Consider the following 22,880-nt stretch of genomic DNA (forward strand, 5'->3'; position numbering starts at 1 on the left):
TAACATGGATGCAGAGCAGTTACAGGCTAGGTTTTAGATATGACCTGTGTATGGATGATGGCTTTGTTTTGAAGTCCCTTCCCACCACTCCTGACCCCCCAAAAAGTTCTCCCAGCCACAGCTGTCTTTCTTTTAAGGCTTGTTAGCAGGCAGCGTTATTATGTTTACATATGGCTTTAATTGTATCAGCAGTTAATTCCATTTGTGGTTATTCCCATGTTAACAGAGCCCCTTGTTTAATGAATTTATCTCCTGCTGCAGCAGACATGTCTTTGCTAAGGAGACGGTTGTACCCATGTTACAAATCAAACTTAAGTAACTTGTACATGGCTGTGCAAGAGTCTCAGGGCATCACTGAACTGAATCACTTGCGATAGTTTCCACTGTGCGTTCATCAGCCCATGCTTGACATGCTTGTGTTCACAAAGCGTATTCTTAACAATCCCAAGGGCACCTCCATTTGACTCAGGACTTACATTTGCTTAATAAAAATGTTTAGAGGCATGCATGGAACTTTGCTTCTTGGGACATAAACATTATTTTCTTTTTATAGAAAAATATTCTCCTGTGATCACATTGTATGTTTCCATTCCCACAGTGCTGATTTGAAAAAAATCCTGCAATGTTTCTAGTAGCCTGTATATTCACTCTGAACACACATACAGATAAGGGTTAATGCAAATAAAAGCAAAGGCAGGAAAATTCTGAGTTACAGGGATGCATTATTATTATTATTTATTCATTCCAGTGGAGTATTTTCTTAAACAATTTCCCTGCAGGGTTTGTAGCCTAAATTTTGAAGCTTTGTCCTAGTGCCAGAATCTGATTGTAAAGTTGACTAAAATACAAAAGTAACTAGTAAACTAACTAGTTTAGTCTCTCAGTGCATGCTAAGAGAAACAAAACAAAAACAGATGGTGCAAAGTTATACAGTAATTAAAAAAAATCACATATATATTTCTAACTTGACCCTCACCTAAGGTTTTCTCTAATTTTAACCCCTTGTGCTTAATGAACTGCCTGAACTATGATGCACAAGAGCACCTGTTAGCTGGAAACCTCTCCTAAGGGTTGCCCTCATGCGAGTTAAGGATGCAATTACAGCGATCACTGAATTGTTTTACTTCAGTGAGACCCACAGTATCATTCTCATAAACAGGTGTTTTTGTGATTTAAGACCTTGTTTAGTTCAGCTTGCTGAATATTTGAGCCACTTCAAAATGAATAGCAGTTTATTTTTAATGAACAGAGCTCTCTCTGCTTTGTTTTTTTTAAAGGTGGTCGGCAACCTTTTATCTAAACTGGGATTCCTCCCCACTCCAATCACCTGACATCTTTCCCTATTGTTATCCCTCCAAGCAAAGCCAGCCCTCTTGTATATTTTTAAGGAGAATATATATAGATAATAGGTCTTACACTGTGGATTTATCATTCTTAAATACTGATTTTCACTACTTTGAGGAACATTTCTGGCCTACTTGGCAGTGTCCTGGCTATTGAGCAATGCTTTCTGTTCCCACAGCTCCTATGTATGTGAAGGATAAAGACAAATCTTCTATTTCAGTGCTAGCGGTAGGAGCTGCTAGATAACACAGCTTAATTTCTGGAGACTGAAATGCTTTAGTCTAACCCAAGTTATTGGGCTATAGGGTAAGTAGGACATGTAATGGTTTGTGATATACAGGTCAGACTAGATGACCTAGTGGTCCCTTCTGGCTTTAAACACTATGACGCCAAAATTCCCCAGGAGCTCTTGAGTATTACATCCACAACACTGCAAATCCTGGGAGTAAAGGATCAGGTCCTCACTTGGTAGATAACTGTGATTTCCCCTACACCACTGACTCAGTCCCTGAAAATGAGGGCTCCAAAGAATAACAAACAGGGCATTGGTTGAAACCTACTGATGCACACTTTCTCTCTATATGAGCACAAAGCACTTTCCTCCACAGCAGTTGTCTGCTCCCTTCCTTTGAGCAAATGGTCTACTGAAGTATACAAAATCCTTCTGTCTCAGATGCTCCCAAGGATGAAGCAGGCAAGCTCAGCAGGGAAGCAGGAGAGTGCTATGGTCAGGCAGCCGTGATTCAGAGCACAGTGGGTATGTTACTTTTCTGTACAGGTCTCACAGCTCACTCTCTTCATCTTCGGGACAAAAAAAAAAAAAAAAAAATAGGGATTTCTTTCTTTTAATGGCCAGGCCTTGCAATAGTAAAGGTATGGAAACCAAGTCCACTGAATAATGGTTTAATGATGTGAACTCTTGTGTTCTTTTTGAGTGGATGCCTGCTTTAGTGAGAGAACTACTGCAATTCTTTAATTCAGTATGGAGGAATAATGTGAGGATGCTGAAGGATACAGAAACCCCTGGATAAGGGAGGTTGGCAATAAAGGTAGTATTAGATTGAACCAAAATGTAAGAGCAAGATGGATGCTGCAAGATTATTAAATCTATAAAGTGAAACATTTTAAAACCAAACTCCAGAACGAATAATGAGCAATTGAATTCAAGTAGTTTTTACAAATGAATGGAAATGTCTAATTATTAACCTGTTCAGTGCCAGTGCCCACTGGAATTTTGGTACATCAGAGGTGTATTTTGTTTCATGTGTGGGGGAGGGATGTAACACTGAAGAGGTTAATAAAATATACTGGATTGAATCTTAGCTGTGAATGATTGCATGTTTAAAAAATGCACAAAAAACCAGCAGAAACTGACAAATCTCTTTCACTCTAGTTTATCTTTCTGACAAACAGACGGGATGTTGGAAATTTATCATTTTGGTTGATTAACATCCAGGAAGGTAGATCAGAACAACCACATTCATTTCACTCATGTCTGAGGTCACATCTGAATCCTGGTCTCCAGAAGTAATATACTAATGTCCTAAGGCACTGCACCATCTGGTCCCCCTTTTGATCTGCAATATTTGAATGCTTGATTTACTATCCCTATGTATCCATAAATTGTGTAAACTCAGAGGCACGGCAGTGGTAGTTGGGTATCATGAGCAGATGATTTAGTCATCAATATCTATTGGGTTTCCTTATTGCTGCCATTAGACTTCTTTCAGTTTTACTTATAAATCTTGTAAGTGAATCATTCAGCGTACCAGAAACTGCAAGTTAGTGTTAGAACTTGCCCACTGTGAGATTAGCTGAAATTAATCTGCCCCTTCAGAATGTGGAAGAGCCAAGTGGATTGCTTATTCGCCAGAGCTGGTTGATAAATCAGAAATAAATTGCATGTGTATGTATAGCCGGAGGTGGTGAGGAAATAAATCACTTTTCTCTTTTCTTTCTGAACAGGATCAAAGCACCTTGGAATAAATGTGAGTACAAGTTTTACACTAATTGAATCCACCTTGGAAAGCCATGGCCGCTGCCTCTCACCTGAACTCGGATGCACTTCGGGAAGTTCTGGAGTGTCCTATTTGCATGGAGTCCTTTACTGAGGACCAGCTGAGGCCCAAACTCTTACACTGTGGGCACACCATCTGCAAGCAGTGCTTGGAGAAACTCCTAGCAAACAGCATCAATGGGATACGCTGTCCCTTCTGCAGCAAGGTCACTCGGATCACAAACTTGGCTCAACTGACCGACAATCTCACGGTGCTGAAGATCATAGACACCACAGGACTAAGTGAGGCTGTGGGCCTTTTCATGTGCAAAGTTTGTGGGAGAAGGTTACCCAGGCACTTCTGTAAGAGCTGTAATTTGGTTTTGTGTGACCCATGCAAGGAGATGGAACATCAGCAACAAGGACATGGTGTTGTTGCCATCAAAGAGGCTGCTGATGAACGGAGGAGGGAATTTGGGATAAAGCTTGGCAGACTTCGGGAGCTCATGGGGGATCTGCAGAAAAGAAAAGCATCGCTGGAAGGGGTCTCCAAAGATGTACAATCCAGATACAAAGCAGTTCTTCAGGATTACAGCAAGGAAGAGCGCAAGATCCAGGAAGAACTGGCAAGGTCACGGAAGTTCTTCACAAACTCTTTGTCTGAAGTTGAGAAAGTAAATAACCAGGTAATGGAGGAACAGGCTTATCTGCTGAACATAGCAGAGGTGCAGATCGTATCTCGATGTGACTATTTCCTTGCCAAGATTAAGCAGGGAGATATAGCTCTCTTGGAGGAGGCAGCGGATGAGGAAGAGCCAGAACTGACGAACAACCTACCAAGAGAGCTGACTCTGCAAGAGGTGGAGCTCCTCAAGGTGGGCCATGTGGGACCTCTGCAGATTGGGCAGGTGGCAAAGAAACCTCGGACAGTCAACATGGAGGAATCTCTGATGGAGACTGCTGCATCCTCATCGGCTACATTTAGGGAAACTGATGTGGTGCAAGAAGAGACTAGTTTGACCCCAAATTCCTCACCTGCCAAACCAAGGATGCCTGAAACAGCCACTAGCATCCAGCAGTGTAACTTCCTCAAGAAGATGGGCTCCAAAGGCAGCATGCCAGGGATGTTCAATCTTCCTGTCAGCGTACATGTCACCGTACAGGGAGAGGTGCTTGTGGCAGATCGTGGCAATTTCCGAATCCAGGTATTTACCCGCAAGGGTTTTCTGAAGGAGATCCGGCGGAGCCCTAGTGGCATTGATAGCTTTGTGCTGAGTTTCCTTGGAGCAGATCTACCCAATTTGACTCCCCTATGTGTCACCATGAACTGCCATGGCCTGATAGGAGTGACTGACAGCTATGATAACTCACTAAAGGTGTATACCATGGATGGACACTGCGTTGCATGTCACAGGAGCCAGCTTAGCAAGCCCTGGGGCATCACAGCTCTGCCTTCAGGGCAGTTTGTAGTGACCGATGTGGAAGGGGGAAAGCTCTGGTGTTTCACAGTGGACCGTGGTGTTGGGGTAGTCAAGTACAGTTGCTTATGTAGTGCTGTGCGCCCAAAGTTTGTCACTTGTGATTCTGAAGGGACCGTATACTTCACTCAGGGGCTGGGACTCAATCTGGAGAACCGTCAGCATGAGCACCACCTCGAGGGGGGCTTTTCAATTGGCTCTGTAGGTCCAGATGGGCACTTAGGCCGCCAGATCAGCCACTTCTTCTCAGAGAATGAGGATTTCAGGTGCATCGCTGGGATGTGCGTGGATGCTAGGGGAGACCTGATAGTTGCAGACAGCAGCCGTAAAGAAATCCTGCATTTTCCTAAAGGAGGTGGTTACAACATCTTAATCAGGGAAGGCCTCACCTGTCCTGTTGGCATAGCCATTACCCCTAAAGGGCAGCTCCTAGTGCTGGATTGTTGGGATCACTGCATTAAGATCTACAGTTACCATTTGAGGAGGTATTCCACACCATAAGGGTGTTTCCCTGGATAAAGCTACTCTTCTCATTATAGATTCTCCCCGCCTTATCATCATTTGACAGAAGTTAGTGCTGCACTTGCAGGTGGATTATGTCCTAGTCCGAGCTGTGTCACTATTTTGTGTTTAGAAACAAAATAGCCTTTTTTATTTGTGTAATTTAAAAAAAAAAAAAACCCACCACCCCCACCTCCATGGAGCAAAGGATACTTATGGAGTACTGGTTGTGGGTTAAGTGACTGATCTCTCCCTACATTTTACTGCCTTGTACCGTAGCTCATATTCCCAGCTTCAACCACTGCAAGCAGCTTTGTGCCATAAATATTAACTGACTGTTCTATATGACCTTTCTTTAGGGGACTTGTGAAGTGATCTTCTTACCACCACAGTCTTCACAAAGATCTCAGTCACAATTCTTCACAGACAACCACGGAAAGCTATTTCTGATTGCAACGCTGTAGTTGCATACGACAACACAGCCTCCCTAAACTGCACGAAGATGCAGCTTGCATACAACTAAAGGGCAGGGCTGTGGCCCTCCCTGTTTGCAGTAGTTAGGAGATTATCCTCATGGTGCCATTAGTGAATCCCACTTGGTCCACCAGTCTCTTCAATGTGAAGTGAGTACAGTGCAATCATGGAAGACTGATCGAGCCAGAGAACTGCCCTCTGATGGCAAAGAGAATTTCATTACAGTTTGATTAGCATGAGAAAAGTGTAGCGTGAGAGGGGGGAATTGACAGGAGAACCTATTTAACAGAATAAATTTCAGTCTTAGTATTCACAGTTGTTTTACTATTAAATCTGGCTTGGAACCTGTCTTTGAAGGGTATGTTTGGTATTTAAAGCTTTGCCAGGGGAGAGAGAAATTGAAGTAAACAAGATCAAATGTGACAAATGGTATGTTCTTCTGCACACTTCAATATTTTGCATTCCAGATCATTGCATTTACTGATAGGTTTCCATTAGTCTGCACTTTGTATGTGAAAGCTACTTGTTCATGAGATAAGGGAAAAAACGGTGGGGAGGGAATCTTATTTTATTACTTGGAAGCTCTTGCTCTGGTGGTTTGCATCTTTCTCCATGCACAGCAAAAAGCTACATTCCTAGAGACGTTTTTTGGCCTTTTTTTATGGCTCCAGCAGGCACCAGGTGCATGTTCGTCTCAGCTTTGGGTCAGATGAAGCACATAACTGCAGCTGTGTGAGTTAACACCCCCACAGTGTGCCTATCCTGGCTGATAAACACATATCTCAGTGTGGTGTTGCTTCTCTAAAATAGTTCACTGAAGAAAAGAAACATTTAAATAGGACACAGTTGTAGAATGTTAATCTGCTAAAGATCATGGTTACACAGCAGTGTAATTACTATGTGTTACCATCAACAATGTAGTTGCAAATTTGGGGGCACAATAGACGACGTAAAAAACTGGCTTTATCTGTCCTGTCCAGCATTTTCGAACTGTATTTGCTGTAGTATCAAATCTGTGCTACAATGTGTCTGTAACAGGTGAGTTTTAAATTCCCACAAGCTGTCTGTCCCTTCTTAGCTAAGCAGCAGTAAAAATAAGAGCTTCCTAAAAGCAGCTGCTGTTGTTTGTGCCTCTCCAGCCAGCTGTGTGACTGTAACGGGGCTTCAAGACCTAGTGGTAAAAGCAGAACCATCTTGATTTGTGGATTCCCTGATATCGCCAAAGAACTGAGCAGGACCAGCACATTAGCCCCAACTACTCTAGACCCATCTTTGCTGTTTGTACAGTGCCTAGCACAGGGAGTACAATGCTGATCAGGGCAATTGCGCGTTACTGTATTATGAAGTGATGAGCTAGGAGAACTTTGGAGAGAAGGGAGCAGGCACAGAGGGAAGCAATGGATCTGTAGAGGGGAAGACACTGTGGCTTCTGAGGGAATTTAAAAATTCAGCCCTTACCATATGAACTGTGGTGTGTTGATTTGCTGTAGATACAAACCCCAAACATGGATTTACACACTCAGCTGTCTTCTGGGCAAGTTTGCCTAGGGTGTGTAGTAGCAGTCTGGAGAGTAACTTGCACTCTGGTGTGCATGCTGTTTGGATAGATCTACTTGTATTTGGACTTCGTTTGGATAATTAACTCTGCTGCAGCCCAAGCTGTTCTATAAACATTACATTGATGGCAGTTCCTATTGTACTGATCTTTCATGTTTAAAAATCTTACCTGTTCCTAAGAGCCATTTTCTGCAGGCAGCTTCCGTAGAACTGAATAAATGAAGCAATATTATCTTTCCTAATGAGCATCTGCATCAAACTCGGGAGAGAATATTTCCTAGAGGCCAACTGGATACATTAAGTGGACTTAAAACCTGGCCTGTTCTGCTGACTGAGCAGTTGGTTGCCTAGGTTTCTCCTGGTGGCCACAGTTTAAGTTCTCCATCATCTCTTCCATCCTGTATTACAGATTCCAAGAAAAGGAGACACTATTCTGTGAAGCACTTGTAGAGTAAGGTGGGGGGGATTGGTGCCCGTGTGTGTGTTTAGCCTGTAGCTGCTATACTGTTCTTGTGGGGTTTTTTTCAGGCAGACGGGGAAGAGAAGAGGAATGGCTGTCCCCAGCTAGAATACGTGCTGCAGCTGGCAAAGCAGAATTGGCTATAAACTAGTTTCTCAGAGCTGCATCTTTTGCCGTGGTGTTTTGCCTTTTTGCCACCCTTGTGATCCGCTCCAAAGGAGATGAAATGGAGTAATTAAAGATTGTGATGAAATAGTTTAGCTTCTGCTTTTCACCTGGAGATGGAACATGTCTGATTATGAGTGTGTTTGATTTTTAAAGATTGTGTAATAACGGGAAAATTGATCCAATTAAAAGTGCATTACAAATGGCTCATCTCATTATTAAAAACATTTCTCCTTATGTTCTCTTTGGTGGCAGACTGGGTTCCATGGCCATCCGGAATTAGGTTTGCTAACATATTAACTGCAAGATACCTCTTCTCTTCCTCTCAGGAAGTGGAGGATAAATCCACTCTCTGGCAGGTCTACAATAAGTATGTCACACTTCTTTCCCCACCTTACAAACATAAATACTAGGATTTGTCATATACGCTCAGATCAATAGGCCCTCAAGGCCTGTATCTTCGTGATGTATGTCGTACCTAATGCTTCAAAGGCAAACAACCCTCACCCTTTCGCAGTGCAACAAATAAAAATAGTTGAAAGTGTGTCAAGTGGTTAGAGCCAGGAATCCTGGATTATAATCCTAGATTTGCCACCAATTCACTTAGCCACTGCCTGCTTCAATTTATTCAATTTAAATTGGGACAGTACTGTTTATATTACTCCAGTGTGGCATGAGGTTCAACTAGTTGTTATGGATTAAACTGGGATAATCTGATAAGTGCTATCAGTATTCTTTTTAAGAAAATCTCATTTAGGGGAAGCCACAAGAGAGCCAAGCAATTTGCCATTTCGGTTTAGAGGACAACATCTCATCAGTGGAGACACATCCTCTGATTTCCTTGTTACCAGCTCAGTTTGTTACCCAGACTCTCTTCCTGTGATGTGAGACAGTGCTTTAAGCAGTTGCTGGTTTATAAAATAAAAAGAACTTTGAAGAATGATAGTCATAATGTCCCTGCTAGACTTAGCACTAAATCAACTGTTTCATGAAAAGAGGTGATTTCTCACGGCAGTTATAATTTCACTGTAAGCATTTATTCTGGATTCAAAATTGGCATGTGAAGTTTGAGGCTGGGAGGTTATTTTTAAAAATAAAGTTTTATTTTTTTAATCAAAGAGGGCAGGGTTATAAAAGTTAAAAACAAAATACAGGCACTTTTAGGTTCTTTGCATTGTATAGTTTAAGTGATTTTTCTGGGTCATTAGTCAATGTGAGGCTTTAAAGTTATTTCATTTTGCACAACTAATTACTGTACTCGCCTGGCAATTTTGGATTACAATGAGCAGGGCATAAGGTCATTTAGCAGACTGACTCACCGCATGTGCAGTTTAGTCTAAACAAAATTTCACAGCAACTGACTAGATTTTTTTAAGCCTGAACAGTATGTTAAATCTGTGGTTTTAAAACATGTATCAGGACAGAAACTGCATGCTGCAAAGAGATATACACTTAATATAGTGCTTGTTGGTAGAAACATTTCAAAGTGCTATAAAATTCTATAGGCTCATATTGTAACCAGACAATAAAACCAGGTATAGGGGGAAAGTATTATATCCCAATTGCCTAAATACTAAAATGGGTGAACTAGAGGGCATGACATTACATTAGGATATAATAGGCAACCCAGAAACTTGGTAGAATGAGGGTAATCAATGGGACACAATACATAGGAATGACAGAGTAGGTTGCGCTGGTGAGGGAGTGGCCCTCTATGTACAAGAAAGAGAGGCAAATAAAGTAAAAATCTGAAATGAATCCAATTGTACCATAGAATCTGTATGGACAGAAATTCCATGCTTGAACAATAAGAGTATAGCAGTAGGAATATGCTACCAACTACCTGACTAGGATGGTGACTGTGGTTGTGAAATGCAGGGAGATTAGAGAGACTATAAAGGTAGAAAACACAATAATAATGACAGGTTTCAGAGTAGCAGCCATGTTAGTCTGTATTCGCAAAAAGAAAAGGAGGACTTGTGGCACCTTAGAGACTAACAAATTTATTTGAGCATAAGCTTTCATGAGCTACAGCTCACTTCATCAGATGCTCAAAGCTTATGCTCAAATAAATTTGTTAGTCTCTAAGGTGCCACAAGTCCTCCTTTACAATAATAATGGGGGATTTCAACTATCCTCATATTGACTGGCTATATGTCATCTTAGGAAAGGATGCAGGGATAAAGTTTCAAGGCACCATAAAAGATGGCTTCTTGGAGCAGCTTGTCCTGGAACCCACAAGGAGAGAGGCAATTCTTGATTTAATCCTCAGTGGAGCCAAGAGGTGAATATAGCTGAACTGCGACCATAATATAATTACATTTAACATCCTTGTACAGGGAAAAATGCCAGAGAAACACACCACAGTCGGGATGACTGGGCAACACAATGGCAGATGAAGTTCAACGTTGATAAATGCAAAGTAATGCACATTGGAAAATATCCCAACTATAAGTACAAAATGATGGGGTCTAAATTAGCTGATCCCGTTCAAGAAAGAGATCTTGGAGTCATCGTGGATAGTTCTCTAAAAATGTCTGCCCAATCTGCAGTAGCAGTCAAAAAAGCGATCAGAATGTTAGGAACCATTAGGAAAGGGATAGATAATAAGACAGAAAATATCATAATGCCGCTATATAAATCCATGGTACGCCCACACCTTGTTTACTGCATGCAGTTCAGATCACCCCTTCTCAAAAAAGATATATTAGAATTGGAAAAGGTTCAGAGAAAGGCAACAAAAATGATTAAGGGTATGGAACAGCTTCCATATAAGGAGAGATTAAAAAGATGGATTTTTCAGCATGGAAAAGAGATGAGTAAGAGGGGAAACGATAGAGATCTATAAAATCATGATGGGTGTGGAGAAAGTGAATAAGGAAGTGTTATTTACTCCTTCAAATAACACAAGAACTAGGGGTCACCCAATGAAATTAATAGGCAGCAGGTTTAAAACAAACAAAAGGAAGTATTTCACACAGTGCATAGTCAAGCTGTGGGACTTGTTGCCAGGGGATGTTGTGGAGGCCAAAATTATAACGGGGATCAGAAAAGAATTCGCTAAATTCATGGAGAATGGGTCCATCAATGGCTATTAGCCAAGGTGGTCAGGAACTGGGTCAGCCCATGTTCTTGGTTGTGTCCATACCCTTTGATTGCCAGAAGCTGGGAGTGGATGATGGGATGGATCACTCGATGATTGCCTGTTCTGTTCATTCCCTTTGAAGCACCTCGCAGGATACTGGGCTAATGGACCACTGGTCTGACCCAGTATGGCCATTGTTCTCCTTTATTAGCTAGGGGTGCATTGTTTCCAGATGCTGAAACTGTTTGCAACATTTGGTTTGCTGGGCACATAACTGGGCCAGGTTGGCTCAGGCAGGGGAAATCTACATGTGTGCCATTTGGGGAGGAGAGGTGTAAAAAGAGCAAAATAAAATTAACCCAATGTTGGAAGGAAAATGCTGTCTGACAATGAGAACATAACCTCTGCTTCTCCAGACACTTCCCTCACATCCTTACCACTCTAAACCCCTCAGCAGCAGCTGTTTCTCTGGCTGTTAGAATCTTTTTATTCCCATTTCCATTGTGAGGGAGAAGAGTGATCTGAGTATTAGGACTGGGTACATCTGAGGTTTCATCAAACACTGGCTGCGTGGCCTTGGGCAAGTCACTTAACTGCTGTGCCTCAAGTCTCTCCAGCTGTAGAGCAGAGGTAATCCTGCCTTATGGGAAAGGTGGAAGGTTTCGTTGCCGTCTGCACAGTGCTGTTAGGAAGAGTGCTACTAAAGGGCTTAATGCTAGTAGACTCTCTGCAGTATTGCTGATGACCTCTCCGTTTTCATCTGGGCCAATGACATTTTCAAATGCACATTCATTGTCTGTGGTCTGTTTATCTCGCTGGAAGTGAGGGAGATACAAAGCTTAGTTGTTTGAAGTTCCTCCTGGGATGTCAAAGTTGGCTTGCTGAATAACTGTTCCCCTTTCCTCTTACAGCTGCCTTTCTCTCTCCATTCAGTCAGACTGAAGGGAGGCGCAGAGCAAATAGATCTATTACAATTATTCTGCAGAGAACGGACCGGACAGTAGCAGGTGCATTTGCTGTAATGGGAGAGCCCTTCTTGGAAGGATTCCCCTACTTCCTCCTGCATGTGTTGTGACAGTGCCTTAAAAGCAACAGGAGGTGGCACGGAGTCCACAGGTGTCCACAAACTGCCAAATAAAGATGTCCGCAGAATTGGTGTGAACCTAATGACGTGCTGTCAGCGTTAAACACAGGCTCTAATGGTGGAGAAAACCGATGCAGGCTTCAGTGAAAGGGATCAACAGCAGGGTCAATTTCAAAGCCTCGGATCAGTGCCCACATCTGCCCTTGATGAGTTAAAGTGTTGCTAGGTAACGTGGAACCCTAGCCAAAGAGCCCCTGAAATAGGGCCTTTAATGATTTTCAATGAAATAAAAGGGGGGGAGGGGTTGTTTTGTTTGCCCACAATCTAACTCGTTCTCCAGAGGGGAGATTGGAAGAAAGCAAACTTCCAATATTTGCCTTAGATCTAAAAGAAAAGCAACTCCTGATTTGTAATGTCTACTCAAAAATTCCCCTCTCTCTCTTTCCAAATATTTTATGTGACTGAAAATCCTTATCCCAGGAAGGCTCCTGGATGGCGTCAGTTCAATTTCCAGGGATGACATGTCTATACCTCCAAAACGATCATAACTGGTTCTCTTGCTTGCAATCTCAGTGGAGGGGTTCAGGAGGCTGTATGCTCCTCTTGCCTTTTGAGGGGCTGCATCCAGAGCAATGTTAAGGTGGTGTAAGGTGATGCTGCTCATGCTATATAGGGGCAGAGTAGGGAAAACTGGCCCTCATCTGGCCTCTGTTTTGTCTCCAGGCCTGTCCATCCAGTACCTGTCATCAGCACGATGTTTATCTTGAACGTACAGGGTTTGTTTTTAATGAGGGAAGATTAACTCTGCAGTTCCCCCCTTTTGTTAATGGACATAGAAACCAAGCTGTCCATCAACCCCAGAGCACACCTCATCTCCTCTGTCACTAGCACAAATGAGAGAAGATGCAGCAGAGTGGAATCTCTCTCTCGGCTTTCGTATCATGCTCGTCCCCAGGGTGTCTGAGCACTCGGAGCGAGAGGGGCAAGCTTTCTGCTGGCTCTCCACAAAACCAAATCAACGTGTCTTGCATTTGGCTGGAGTAAATCCGTATGCAAACACCTACGCCCTTCCAGGGCTCCCATGACTGTTCCTTTCTGCTGCCTGCTAGCGTGGTTATTCAAACAGTTCCAACGTTGGCAACTAGCCCGTGTCTGGCCCAGCAATTTACAAGAAATCGGACTGCCAGCAGTACGGTTTTATGTTCGAGACAATGTTTTCAATTAGAACACAAACACACAGATTGTGTACTTTGTAGGCGGGCACCTCTTCCTGGGGCCTCCAGATTTATTTGTGAAGTTGATTAAAATATTAAGAGACTTTGATCAGGAAGCTGCAAATGTGCTACAACTTCAATTTTATTATTTTTGGGGCCATTCCAGTCAGCATGAGATTTTTTTTCTCCTTTATCAATTTCACCTGCTACCAGATTACAGGGAAAGTGCCCCTTTCATATAGTTCATAGACGTGCTGCATGTGTGTTCCCGGTGCAGGCAGGAAACGGGTTGGCTAGCAGGAAGGCAGTGATAAGCCAGAGATGTTTCTGAGTTGAGCAGTTACCCAGTCAAACTGTCTGGGTTGGGGCACTTTAGTCATGTCATCCTCATTGTTTAAAAACAATAATAATTTGCGTTTTAGAGCCTTTCCTTGAAGCAACCCCTTAGGCAGGTTTCATGTCCATTTTTCAGATAAATAATGTGCCATAACGCTCCAGAATACAAGCAACCTGTGTGGCTTGTCTTCCAGTGGGAGGACGTAATCACCAAAGGGCTAGAAGCCTTGGCCTGGTTGGAATGAAGACACTCCTGGAGAGAGGATGCTTTCCACCTCATGGTGGAGGAGACAATAATGGCTTCACTTGAGCACCTAGGCTGCTGAACAGCAGTTGAAGCCTTGTGGGTGATGACTTACTGTTCCACGTGGAAGGTGAATGCCATGGCCAGGGCTACTAAGAATGGGATGGAGGCGATAAGGGAGCTGGATAGGAAAGGAATCAGAACAGTGCAAGGGAGTGTCTTATAACCACGCAGGTAAGGTGTTCACTTTCTCCCCACTGCTTTTGGGCAGTGAGTCCCAGTGCTATGTACGACAGCTGGAGGGGAGGGAAAGCCTACACAGAAAAGCCTTGGTAACGGCACTGCATGGAATAGCAAATAAAGTGCCCTGTCTGTGAGGACACATTCAGGTGAAATTAACTCAGTGGGATGTTGTCCTTCAGAAGGCAGCTGCTCTGTGGAACCAAGGTTCCCCTGCTGCCCCAAATGAAAGAGCTGAAGGTACAGATCTCCTAGCCATTCACCCAGTGAGGGCCAACCTTGTTCCCTTGATGCACCTGTTTGGTGGGGGAGGCAGTGCACTCCAGGAGCTAAAGCAGTGGGCTAGACGTCAAGAGACCTGGGCTCTGTCACTGACCTGCTCTGTGATCTTGAGCAAGTCCACAGATAGCTTTGTACCTCACCTCCCTCATCTGTAAAATGGGGATGATGTTACTCACCCACCTTTCTAAACTGTGTTGAGAGCTATGGATTAAAAGCACTACTGACAGCACTGTTGCTATTAGTTACTTTAGTCATCAAATCCAGATTCTACTCTAAATTATGCCCTTGTAAATCTGGAGTAACTCCACTGTCTCTCTGGAGTGGAGTCTCTCTGGATTTAAATCAGCATAACTGGGAGCAGAATCTGGCCCTCTTGAGTATTTCACACTATCCCCTTTTCAAAGGGATTCCAGGAAGCTGCACAGTCTGAATGATTAATAGCCTCACACATACGTATACAACGTATCTCCACATTTTCCTCCCCATTCGATGGCATTGCTATGGCAAACGTCCATTTATCAATATTTAAAAATAAAACAAACAAGAACAGCATGTTATAAATAACTCACAGGAACAACTACGGCTGGGATGCAGGTGAAAAATAGCTAAAGGCCATAGCCAAAGGTTCACAGAACCCCAGTGTATGCGTTAGTCTCCTCTCAATCATAGCATGTCAGGCCAGGCTCAGTATGTAGAGATGATAGAATGAAAGTGCCTTTGCAATCTCTGCTATTGTGAATCCTATAATATGTCCCATGTGTTCATACATACGCTGTGGTCCGTTTGAGTGGGGAAAGATCAAGTCAAGGGACTATTGCGGGTTCTCCGGAGGAGGGAAATGAACTGGTACACGGAAGGCTACAGCAATAAGGGAGTTTTTATAAACATAACCTAATTGTATTACTTCAAAGGCCTGAAGTTTATTGCCCTGCTTAATGATGTGTCTCGTTATTTATAGTGCAGCACAATGAGTCTGCTATTGATTTAATACACTTCCTTAAAGACTGTCATTGTCACAAGCAATAAAACAAAGCCATTCTGAGACAGCTCAATTATGTCACATTTATATAAAACAACCCAAATCACCCAGGGCATTCCAGGGGCTACCACAACAGGGTAGGGAAGCAAATGACAAGGATCATGGCAAGTACTTCTTTTCAAAACAGGGCCTGCAGGCGACAGCCCGGTGGGCAGCTGCCCAGGTTACATGAGGGAGGGTGTGCGTCTGAGGAAAGGCAATGGCAGGAACAGGTAAATAGTCGATCCAAGGCCTAGCTGGAGTTTTGGACTGACTTCGGGACACAGGCAGGCTTGTGTCGCTGGCCATTGGGTCAACCCAGGCCTTCAGTTTGCTTCTAATTACAGGCATGGCCCAAAGCGCCTGCAGGGTGGTGGTGAGAGGGCTGGGAGGGAACTGGGTCAAAAGGGCTGGGATGGTTTTGCAGCAGTGGGCGTGCCCGAGGCAGCAGCTCCTCCCTGGGGTCCCCTTACCTTTCTGGTACTGGAGCCAAAGCTGCTGTTGGACCTTCTTGCTGGGGAAGTGGATGGTGCAGCTGAACTCTGATCCATACAGTGCCTCTTGGATGTAGTGAGAGCCGTACTGCTGAATGAATGACAACAGCTCCTCCCGGCTGCTGTCCTTGCTTAGGATCTTCAGCACATTTGCAAATCCTGAAAGAGTGAGCATCTCATTGGTAAACACACCAGACAGGGCAGCCAGGTGTGGGCAGTGGGGACTCACAGAGTTCCTGCTCCAAACTCTCTGATCCCTGAACACTTGTGTGCCAGCTGCATTTCCTCCTCCTCTACCTGCCTCTGTGGCTTACATTATGGTTTGCTAAACACATGCTGTTTACCTGGGTCTGCAGCTTTCGGACCTTTCTGTGGCTTCCCCCCCATCAGGGGTTTCACATATAAGTCACTGGTGACAGTGCTGCAGTGCAGACACATGCATGTGTTACACAACTGAAGCTCCGTTCCTTTTTTGCAAGCTACACCGGAGGGTATGTCTCAGCTTTGTTTTGCAGTTATCACAGCTGGAGACGTTGCCCTAGCGTAGGGATTAATTTATTCCAGATCATACAGTGGAGCATCCCCAGAGTTAATATTCTGGGCATGTTTGTTTATTTAAAAAAAAAAGCTGAAAGTGCCCTGGAGTGCCCTGGATGGTTGGGAGGGGAAGAAAGTAACTGGACACAGATAGCCGGACTGCAGGTCATGTGAATTTCCTGGCAATCTGCCAGCAGCCCCAGTTGAAAGTGAGTAACCCTAAGGCAGGTGTCCCAGCTCTTGGGATTGTCACAGGAAAAGTTCCATTGGAACAAGGCAAGGAGTAGCCTGACGTGTCTCCTGGTGGCAGCAAAATGTGAGGCCACTGTCCTGGTTTGAGCACACCGGCCCAGATTCACTAAGGAATTTAGCTTCCTAACTCCCCTTGATTTCAATAGGAGTTAGATGTCTTCTGCTCCTTTGTGAATCTGGGCCAGTGTATCACAAAGAGTGCACAGAGGTAAAAGGGGTTAACCTTAACTCAGTTGTCCCACTCCTTTGCACAGGTGCTCAGGGGTGCTCACTGGTCACTTGGCAGACAGTAGGGGGAAATGCTTTGGGGTCACAGGACAGGGCTGGACTTGAGGGTGGGGAAGTCTTTTGGCTGCAAACTTTCTCCTGGGAAGAAAAGCCCTTGCAGACTTCATCTGTATTTTGTTTCTTCAGAGCTGGTGCATCAGGTTTGCCGGGACATTGCCCCATGATGGAACTTGGAGAACCATGACAAGGCAAAGACATTTTGATGCAGACATGACATTCGGATGCAATGAGTTTGTCCACTGGGGAAAATTTTTATACCAGATGATCAAATACAAACCAGATCGCAACGGGGCCAGTCTCTCCAGGTTTTCATAAAGCACCTGGCCCTGGAGTATCTGTGCACCGGCAGAAAGGCTGCTGAAAAAGGCTCTTGAGACAGTGATCTCGAGGATTTGTGTAACAGTGATGCTTAGCCAGATTGCTCAAGAACAGTCGTGCAACTGGAAGCCTAGCAAGTCTAGGTCATTAACCTCCCTGGTTAATCCCGAGCTCCCACCATTCCGAGAGGTGCAAGAGGGACAGCAGATGAGCTCAGGGTGAATGGGGAAAGGGAGGTAACTCTAATCCCGTTGAACACACACTATTCTGATAGTGCAGAGCAAGGAGGACGTGTCTCAGTGGAACAAGTCTGTATGTGTTACAGGAGGCGGGGTTTAGTTTAGAGAGGCAGTGCCTTGTGGCATGAGTAGGCGGTGGGGAGTCAGAAACTTCTGAAAAGGAAACATGACCTAGGGAGCTGGGAGCCAGGAGACCTGAACCTCTACCATCCCTCTGCCACTGCTGTGTCTTCTTGGTCAAATCATTTAGCACAAAACATTTAAATGTGGTTGCTTAAAGCCAGCCACCAAAAGCCAACAGGAGCTGCAGGTGCTCACAATCTCAGAAAAATCAAGTCCCTCAGTTAGGTGCCTAAGTAGGGATTTAGGTGCTTAACTTTAGGCACCCAAAATGGACCATTCTGACCTCAACCTCTCCCTGTGTTGGTTTCCCCCCATGTTTAATGGGAACAATGGTTTTTATCCCCCACTATAAAGAGCTGTGCATTCCTCGGATGCAGAGCTCTGTGAACAGTAAGGGCTGGAGGTTATTATTTCATTACCCTCATCCTGGCTCTGTCTCCATCTGTGACCGTGACCAAATCATGTGAACTCTCTGCCTCAGTTTCCCCTCTCTGTCTTTTAATAGGCAGCAGGTTTAAAACAAGCAAAAAGAAGCATTTCTTCACACAACGCACAGTCGGCCTGTGGAACTCCTTGCCAAAGTATGTTGTGAAGGTCAAGACTAAAACAGAGTTCAAAAAAGAACTATATAAATTAATGTAGGATAGATCTATCAATGGCTATTAGCCAGGATTGGCAGGGATAGTGTCCCTTGCCTCTGTTTGCCAGAAGTTGGAAATGGGCGACATGGGATGGATCACTTGATGATTACCTGTTCTGTTCATTCCCTCTGGGGCACCTGGCATTGGCCACTGTCAGAAAACAGGACACTGGGCTAGATGGACCTTTGGTCTGACCCAGTGTGGCCATTCTTATGTTATGTTCTTATATAGAAAGCAGATAATTCTCTCTGCCGACCTTCCTGGGGGAGGGGATTGTGAGCATTAGTGTCTGTACAGAGCCTGGAGAAGCAAAGTGCTGGATAAGTGCTCGGTATTAAGGCATGGGTAGTGATGGGAGAGCCAGTGCCTGCTGCCCACACACACACTCTCCTCCCAGCTAGAACCGTTTTCATGACCAAGGCAGCTCTCACCTGCAGCGTGGGTGATGGTGCTGAGCTTCACCTTGTACAGGTTGCTTCTGACCCTCCAGTGTTGCACCATGGGGTAGCCCATTGCCTCATCATACCTGATGTCTCCTGTAAAAAGGAAGCCAGGGCTTAGAGAGTGGGGAGGAGACAGCGAAGGATGCACCCTGGGAAGAGTTACTTTCACTCTGACTGTATTTTTTGCTGCGTGGTTTGTGGCTACAGACACAAGGATAACAGAGACCATCACCCCAGACGGATCACACTGCCGGAGCGCTGGCTGCACGGCCAGGGCTGAGATGAGGAGGCTGACCTTCCATGAGCTCACGCTGCTGGAGAAGCTGGCATTGACACAGACAGGGCACTGCTGTGAGGAAGCTCACAGGGATGGGATGCAGGTTGGCATAACAACCATGACTGTGGGCTGGCCAGTGTATTATTTCCAACAGACATTAGCCAGCTGGACACATGGAAGGTCCTTGAGACTGAGGAGGAGAGCAGGACCACTGGGGAATGTGGGGAGATGGGGGGAGGGATTTAAACATGGGGGTCAGAGACAGGGAGACAGAAAAGAGGGGGTTTACTTCTGAGCACACCCCAGACACCTCTTTAGGGTGTTGTTCTCCGACAGGCGGCTGTGAAAGCCCAGCCCTGCCTGGGGGCTGAGAGCATACCACCTCCAGGAAGGCTGCCGGGACAGGGGCTGCTTACCCGTGAGCAGCTGGAGGTCAGGCAGAGGCTCAGAAAGGACGCCGCGGCACTGCTCCTCCACGGGCAGCGGAATCACCATCAGCGCGTCGGCCAGCTGGGGGAAGTCCTTGATGAAGTTATTCTCCCTGAAGAAAGAAAAAAAGAAAATTCCAAAGCAACGATGCAGGGGACCTCCTGGCGGCGAGGCTGAGCGGCTGGCGGCAGGGCTCTGTGGGAGACAGGCACGCACCCAGGGATGGATGGGGTGTGGGCGCGTTGTGGCTGTTGCTCCCACTGAAGTCCCATGGGGCACGGATCTGCGGACGGAACTGAATCCCCGAGATCCAACCTACAGCGTGTGACGGGGTTTTCATTCCTCACCTCGTCCTGTCCCCCTGGGGAGCCACTCTCCTCTGGAGCCCACAGCCGCCCCACCCCAACCAGGGACCGCAACACTCGGCCGACAGCCCAGACTTCAGCTGGCCACGGCACGTTCCTCAGAGGGCGCTGCTGTTGCCCCTTTTGCCCCAGAGGCAGTGCTGCTAAGACACGTCGCCATGGGGCAATTAACAGGGACCCAATGGGGCTTGCGGGTGAGTCCCGGTTGAATCGTGAAGCACTTTAGTGTGTGCTAAGGAGGCACTAGCCATGCTTTCTGGGTGGGAGTGCACATGAGTTTAACGTAGCGACGGGGTCAAGCCAGCACCTGTCACCAGCACAAAGTTTGCATGAGGCTTTTTGTCATAATACCATGGTTTTAGGTCCCTGGACCTGCCCCATCCCCTCTGTGCCAAGCTGAACACCACAGCTCCTGATGGCTTACTGAAGAGCAGATAAAAGTGTCCACCTCTCCCCTAAATGCCTCCCCATTTCCATCCTCCGAAGCCCCACACTGCAGGGGTCACTAGGGAGTGCTACAAACCAGGTTCCACCCCTCCCTCTTAGTGGACGTAGTGTGGCCTACTGGATGGGTCACTTGTACAGGACTCAAGAGAGTTGGGGTCTAATCCCAGCTCTGTCACTGGCCTGCTGGGTGACGATAGGCAAGTCGTTTCCCTCTCTGTGCCTCAGTTTCCCCCTCTGTAAAATGAAGATAATGATACTGACTTCCTTGGTAAAGCCCTCTGAGATCTACAGATGAAAATGCTACAGGACAGCCAGGCATTATTATTCTGCAGGCCCGGGGATCTCAGCACTCTAGGCCAGATGCCCACAGACTTAGCATTGTTTTTGCACCTCTCAGCGGTAAGAAGCAGGTTTGGTGCTTGCAGGCGGCAGAGGAGAGTTCAGAGAGCCTCTGCCTGGAGCGACAGTTGCTGTCAGCCATGTCCTGGAACGCCCGCAGATGAATCCCGGCGGATGGAGACAGCTTTGAGATCCGACTCTCTCGCATGTGCTGCCATTCAGTTTCAATCCCACGTTTCCCTCTAAGGAAGGTGAGTCACTAATTAGTTCCCCTGGGGGCTGCTTCATTGTTATCCCTCTTAGCTTCCTGGCAGTGGCGATGATAGAAGAGTCTGCCTGTCAGGCCCGGGGATGCATTCGCTGCTTCCGCTCTGGCGGTTTAGCTGTGCCTCAGCGGTGTAAGGTGTCAGACCGGGACACAGGCAATGGGGCAACTCCCCAGGGTTGGCCACCTTCCATTATCCACCTCTCCTCGATGGTCACAAAGAGCAAATTCATCCCTGGTGCAACACCACTGCCTCTGATGCTGGTCCCCTGAGGGTTCTCATGCGTGAGAGACAGAGCCCTTGTTGGAGCAACAGAGGGGATAACAAAATGGAACAGATGCAGCCCTTGGAGCCTCAGGGCAGATTCACTTAGCAGCACCTTTGACTCTTGTCCCTCACCCTTCTCTTTATTTTCCATGGCACCCCCTCCAGCTCTAAGTTCGCCCAACTCCCCAAAGCGGCCATCCCTTCCCCCTCTCGATGGCATGTCCACAGCTCTCCACACTCCCACAGGACCAAAGCCAAAGGCTCAGTGGGCTGCCGTGGCAAAGGCACATCAGTTTTCCTGGCCAGCGGTGCACAAGGGCATGGTGTGGCCACCACCACGACCGACCGCATCGGAGGGGATGTTCCAGGGGAAGAGCTAGTGAGACTCGAACTGACAACCTGGACGGCTGTAATCAAGATCCTGAACAACCCAGGCACCACAGCTCCCCCTGCTGGTGCTGATCCAACATACCACAAGACCCGACTCTCTTACATCCCTAGGTCCCTCCAAAAAGCCCCACTTGACCCTGGTCCAATCGGGGTTCCCATCCAAACCAGCCAATTCACCTTTAATTTCCTCTTGGATTTGGTCCAGTCTGCAACATGGGCCTTCTTTACCTGCTCCCCTCCCTGCTAACCTCCCCAAACCTGCTCTCCCTCCCCCCATGCTGTTTCACCCGAGGCAAAACCTCGTTCCTGAAGGAATCAGCCCTCTGGCCTCCCCACTCCAGCAGCTCCCCAGTCCGTTCCCAGTCTCAGCCAAAGAATGGGGGGTCCCTCCCTAGTCTCCACGTCTGTGCCCCTTCTCCCCTTCTGCTGTTTTCCCTTACTGAACTCCGCAAAGCGCTTCGGGAGAGACCGCTGATATGAAAGATGCTCCACCAAATACACTCATGTTGATCTGTGCAGGGCAGGAAAGGAGAGCCAACTGCAACTCCATGGAGTGCGGAGAGGAGGCAGTCACGAGCCCATTAGTGCAAGGCGAGGGAGGAAGCCCAGCCCGCTCTCTGCACCCAGGACCCATACTCTGCCTCCTTTATCCCCCACTTGGCTCCAAGGGCTTCAAGTATCTCATGGCAGAGCTGAGCTACACAAATCGATCTCTTAGCCCTGAGGTCTATGCTCCCTGCAGACAGAGAGGACAAGTCTTCATGGCAAAGGGCAGGAGGAGGGGGCTGGGAAAGCTCTCAATCATTGTTGGGGATTTTTAAGGGCTGGTGCAGATAGCGAGCCTGGCTACTGCTGACTCTGCCCTTGCTGGCTTGCTCAGGCCTCTGGAAAGCTACGGCTGTGACGAGTGACGTTTATATTCCTGGCTGATGGATGTTACTGGAAAGCACATGCTGCCCGCTGAAAACAGACAAGGCATGCTGCTGTGGTGACAAACACCACGGGGCTTTCTGGGAAACCCAGGGGCTGGGTTCTTTGGGAGCCATAACCGGGACCAGATTGTCAATGCAGCTCAGCTCCCAAAGTGCACGCCCTGGGAAACTGAAAACTTGGGTGCCAAGATGGGAGCTGAGCTGTCCTGCCAACCTGGACCCAACGGTGAGGGCTGGGGGACAGAGCCAGTGAAGTGCAGGGCAAGAGTCAGGATAATAAAGGGTATTGCACGACGGCGACAGGAACTGGGGTCTGGCTGTAGATTTAACAGCTGCTTGTGTTCTCAGCCGCCTT

At 46.3% G+C, this 22,880-nt stretch overlaps 2 protein-coding genes across 3 annotated transcripts in view; one reads left to right on the forward strand and one right to left on the reverse strand.

Annotated features, from left to right (window-relative positions):
• The window catches only part of ASTN2 (astrotactin 2), a 595,119-nt gene that overhangs the window by 188,709 nt on the left and 383,530 nt on the right, over nucleotides 1-22,880 (reverse strand). Inside the window, 3 exon segments of the mRNA XM_077835839.1 lie at nucleotides 15,952-16,131; nucleotides 18,802-18,906; nucleotides 19,507-19,631. Coding sequence (XP_077691965.1) covers nucleotides 15,952-16,131; nucleotides 18,802-18,906; nucleotides 19,507-19,631 — 410 coding nt within the window.
• On the forward strand, nucleotides 3,339-8,178 carry TRIM32 (tripartite motif containing 32). Of its 2 annotated transcripts, none has more exons than XM_077835840.1 (2): nucleotides 3,339-5,942; nucleotides 7,879-8,178. In XM_077835840.1, the coding sequence occupies exon 1, from the start codon at nucleotides 3,376-3,378 to the stop codon at nucleotides 5,317-5,319; it is 1,944 nt and encodes a 647-aa protein (XP_077691966.1). In that variant the 5' UTR covers nucleotides 3,339-3,375; the 3' UTR covers nucleotides 5,320-5,942; nucleotides 7,879-8,178. The 2 variants fall into 2 exon arrangements, with proteins under 2 accessions (XP_077691966.1, XP_077691967.1); XM_077835841.1 differs by having other exon boundaries at nucleotides 3,339-4,545.

Source organism: Eretmochelys imbricata, chromosome 16 (assembly GCF_965152235.1).
Source record: "Eretmochelys imbricata isolate rEreImb1 chromosome 16, rEreImb1.hap1, whole genome shotgun sequence".
NCBI lineage: Eukaryota > Metazoa > Chordata > Testudines > Cheloniidae > Eretmochelys > Eretmochelys imbricata.

Coding starts and splice junctions, on each gene's coding strand:
- TRIM32 (XM_077835840.1), top strand. CDS start 3,376: ATGGCCGCTGCCTCTCACCTGAACTCGGATGCACTTCGGGAAGTTCTG.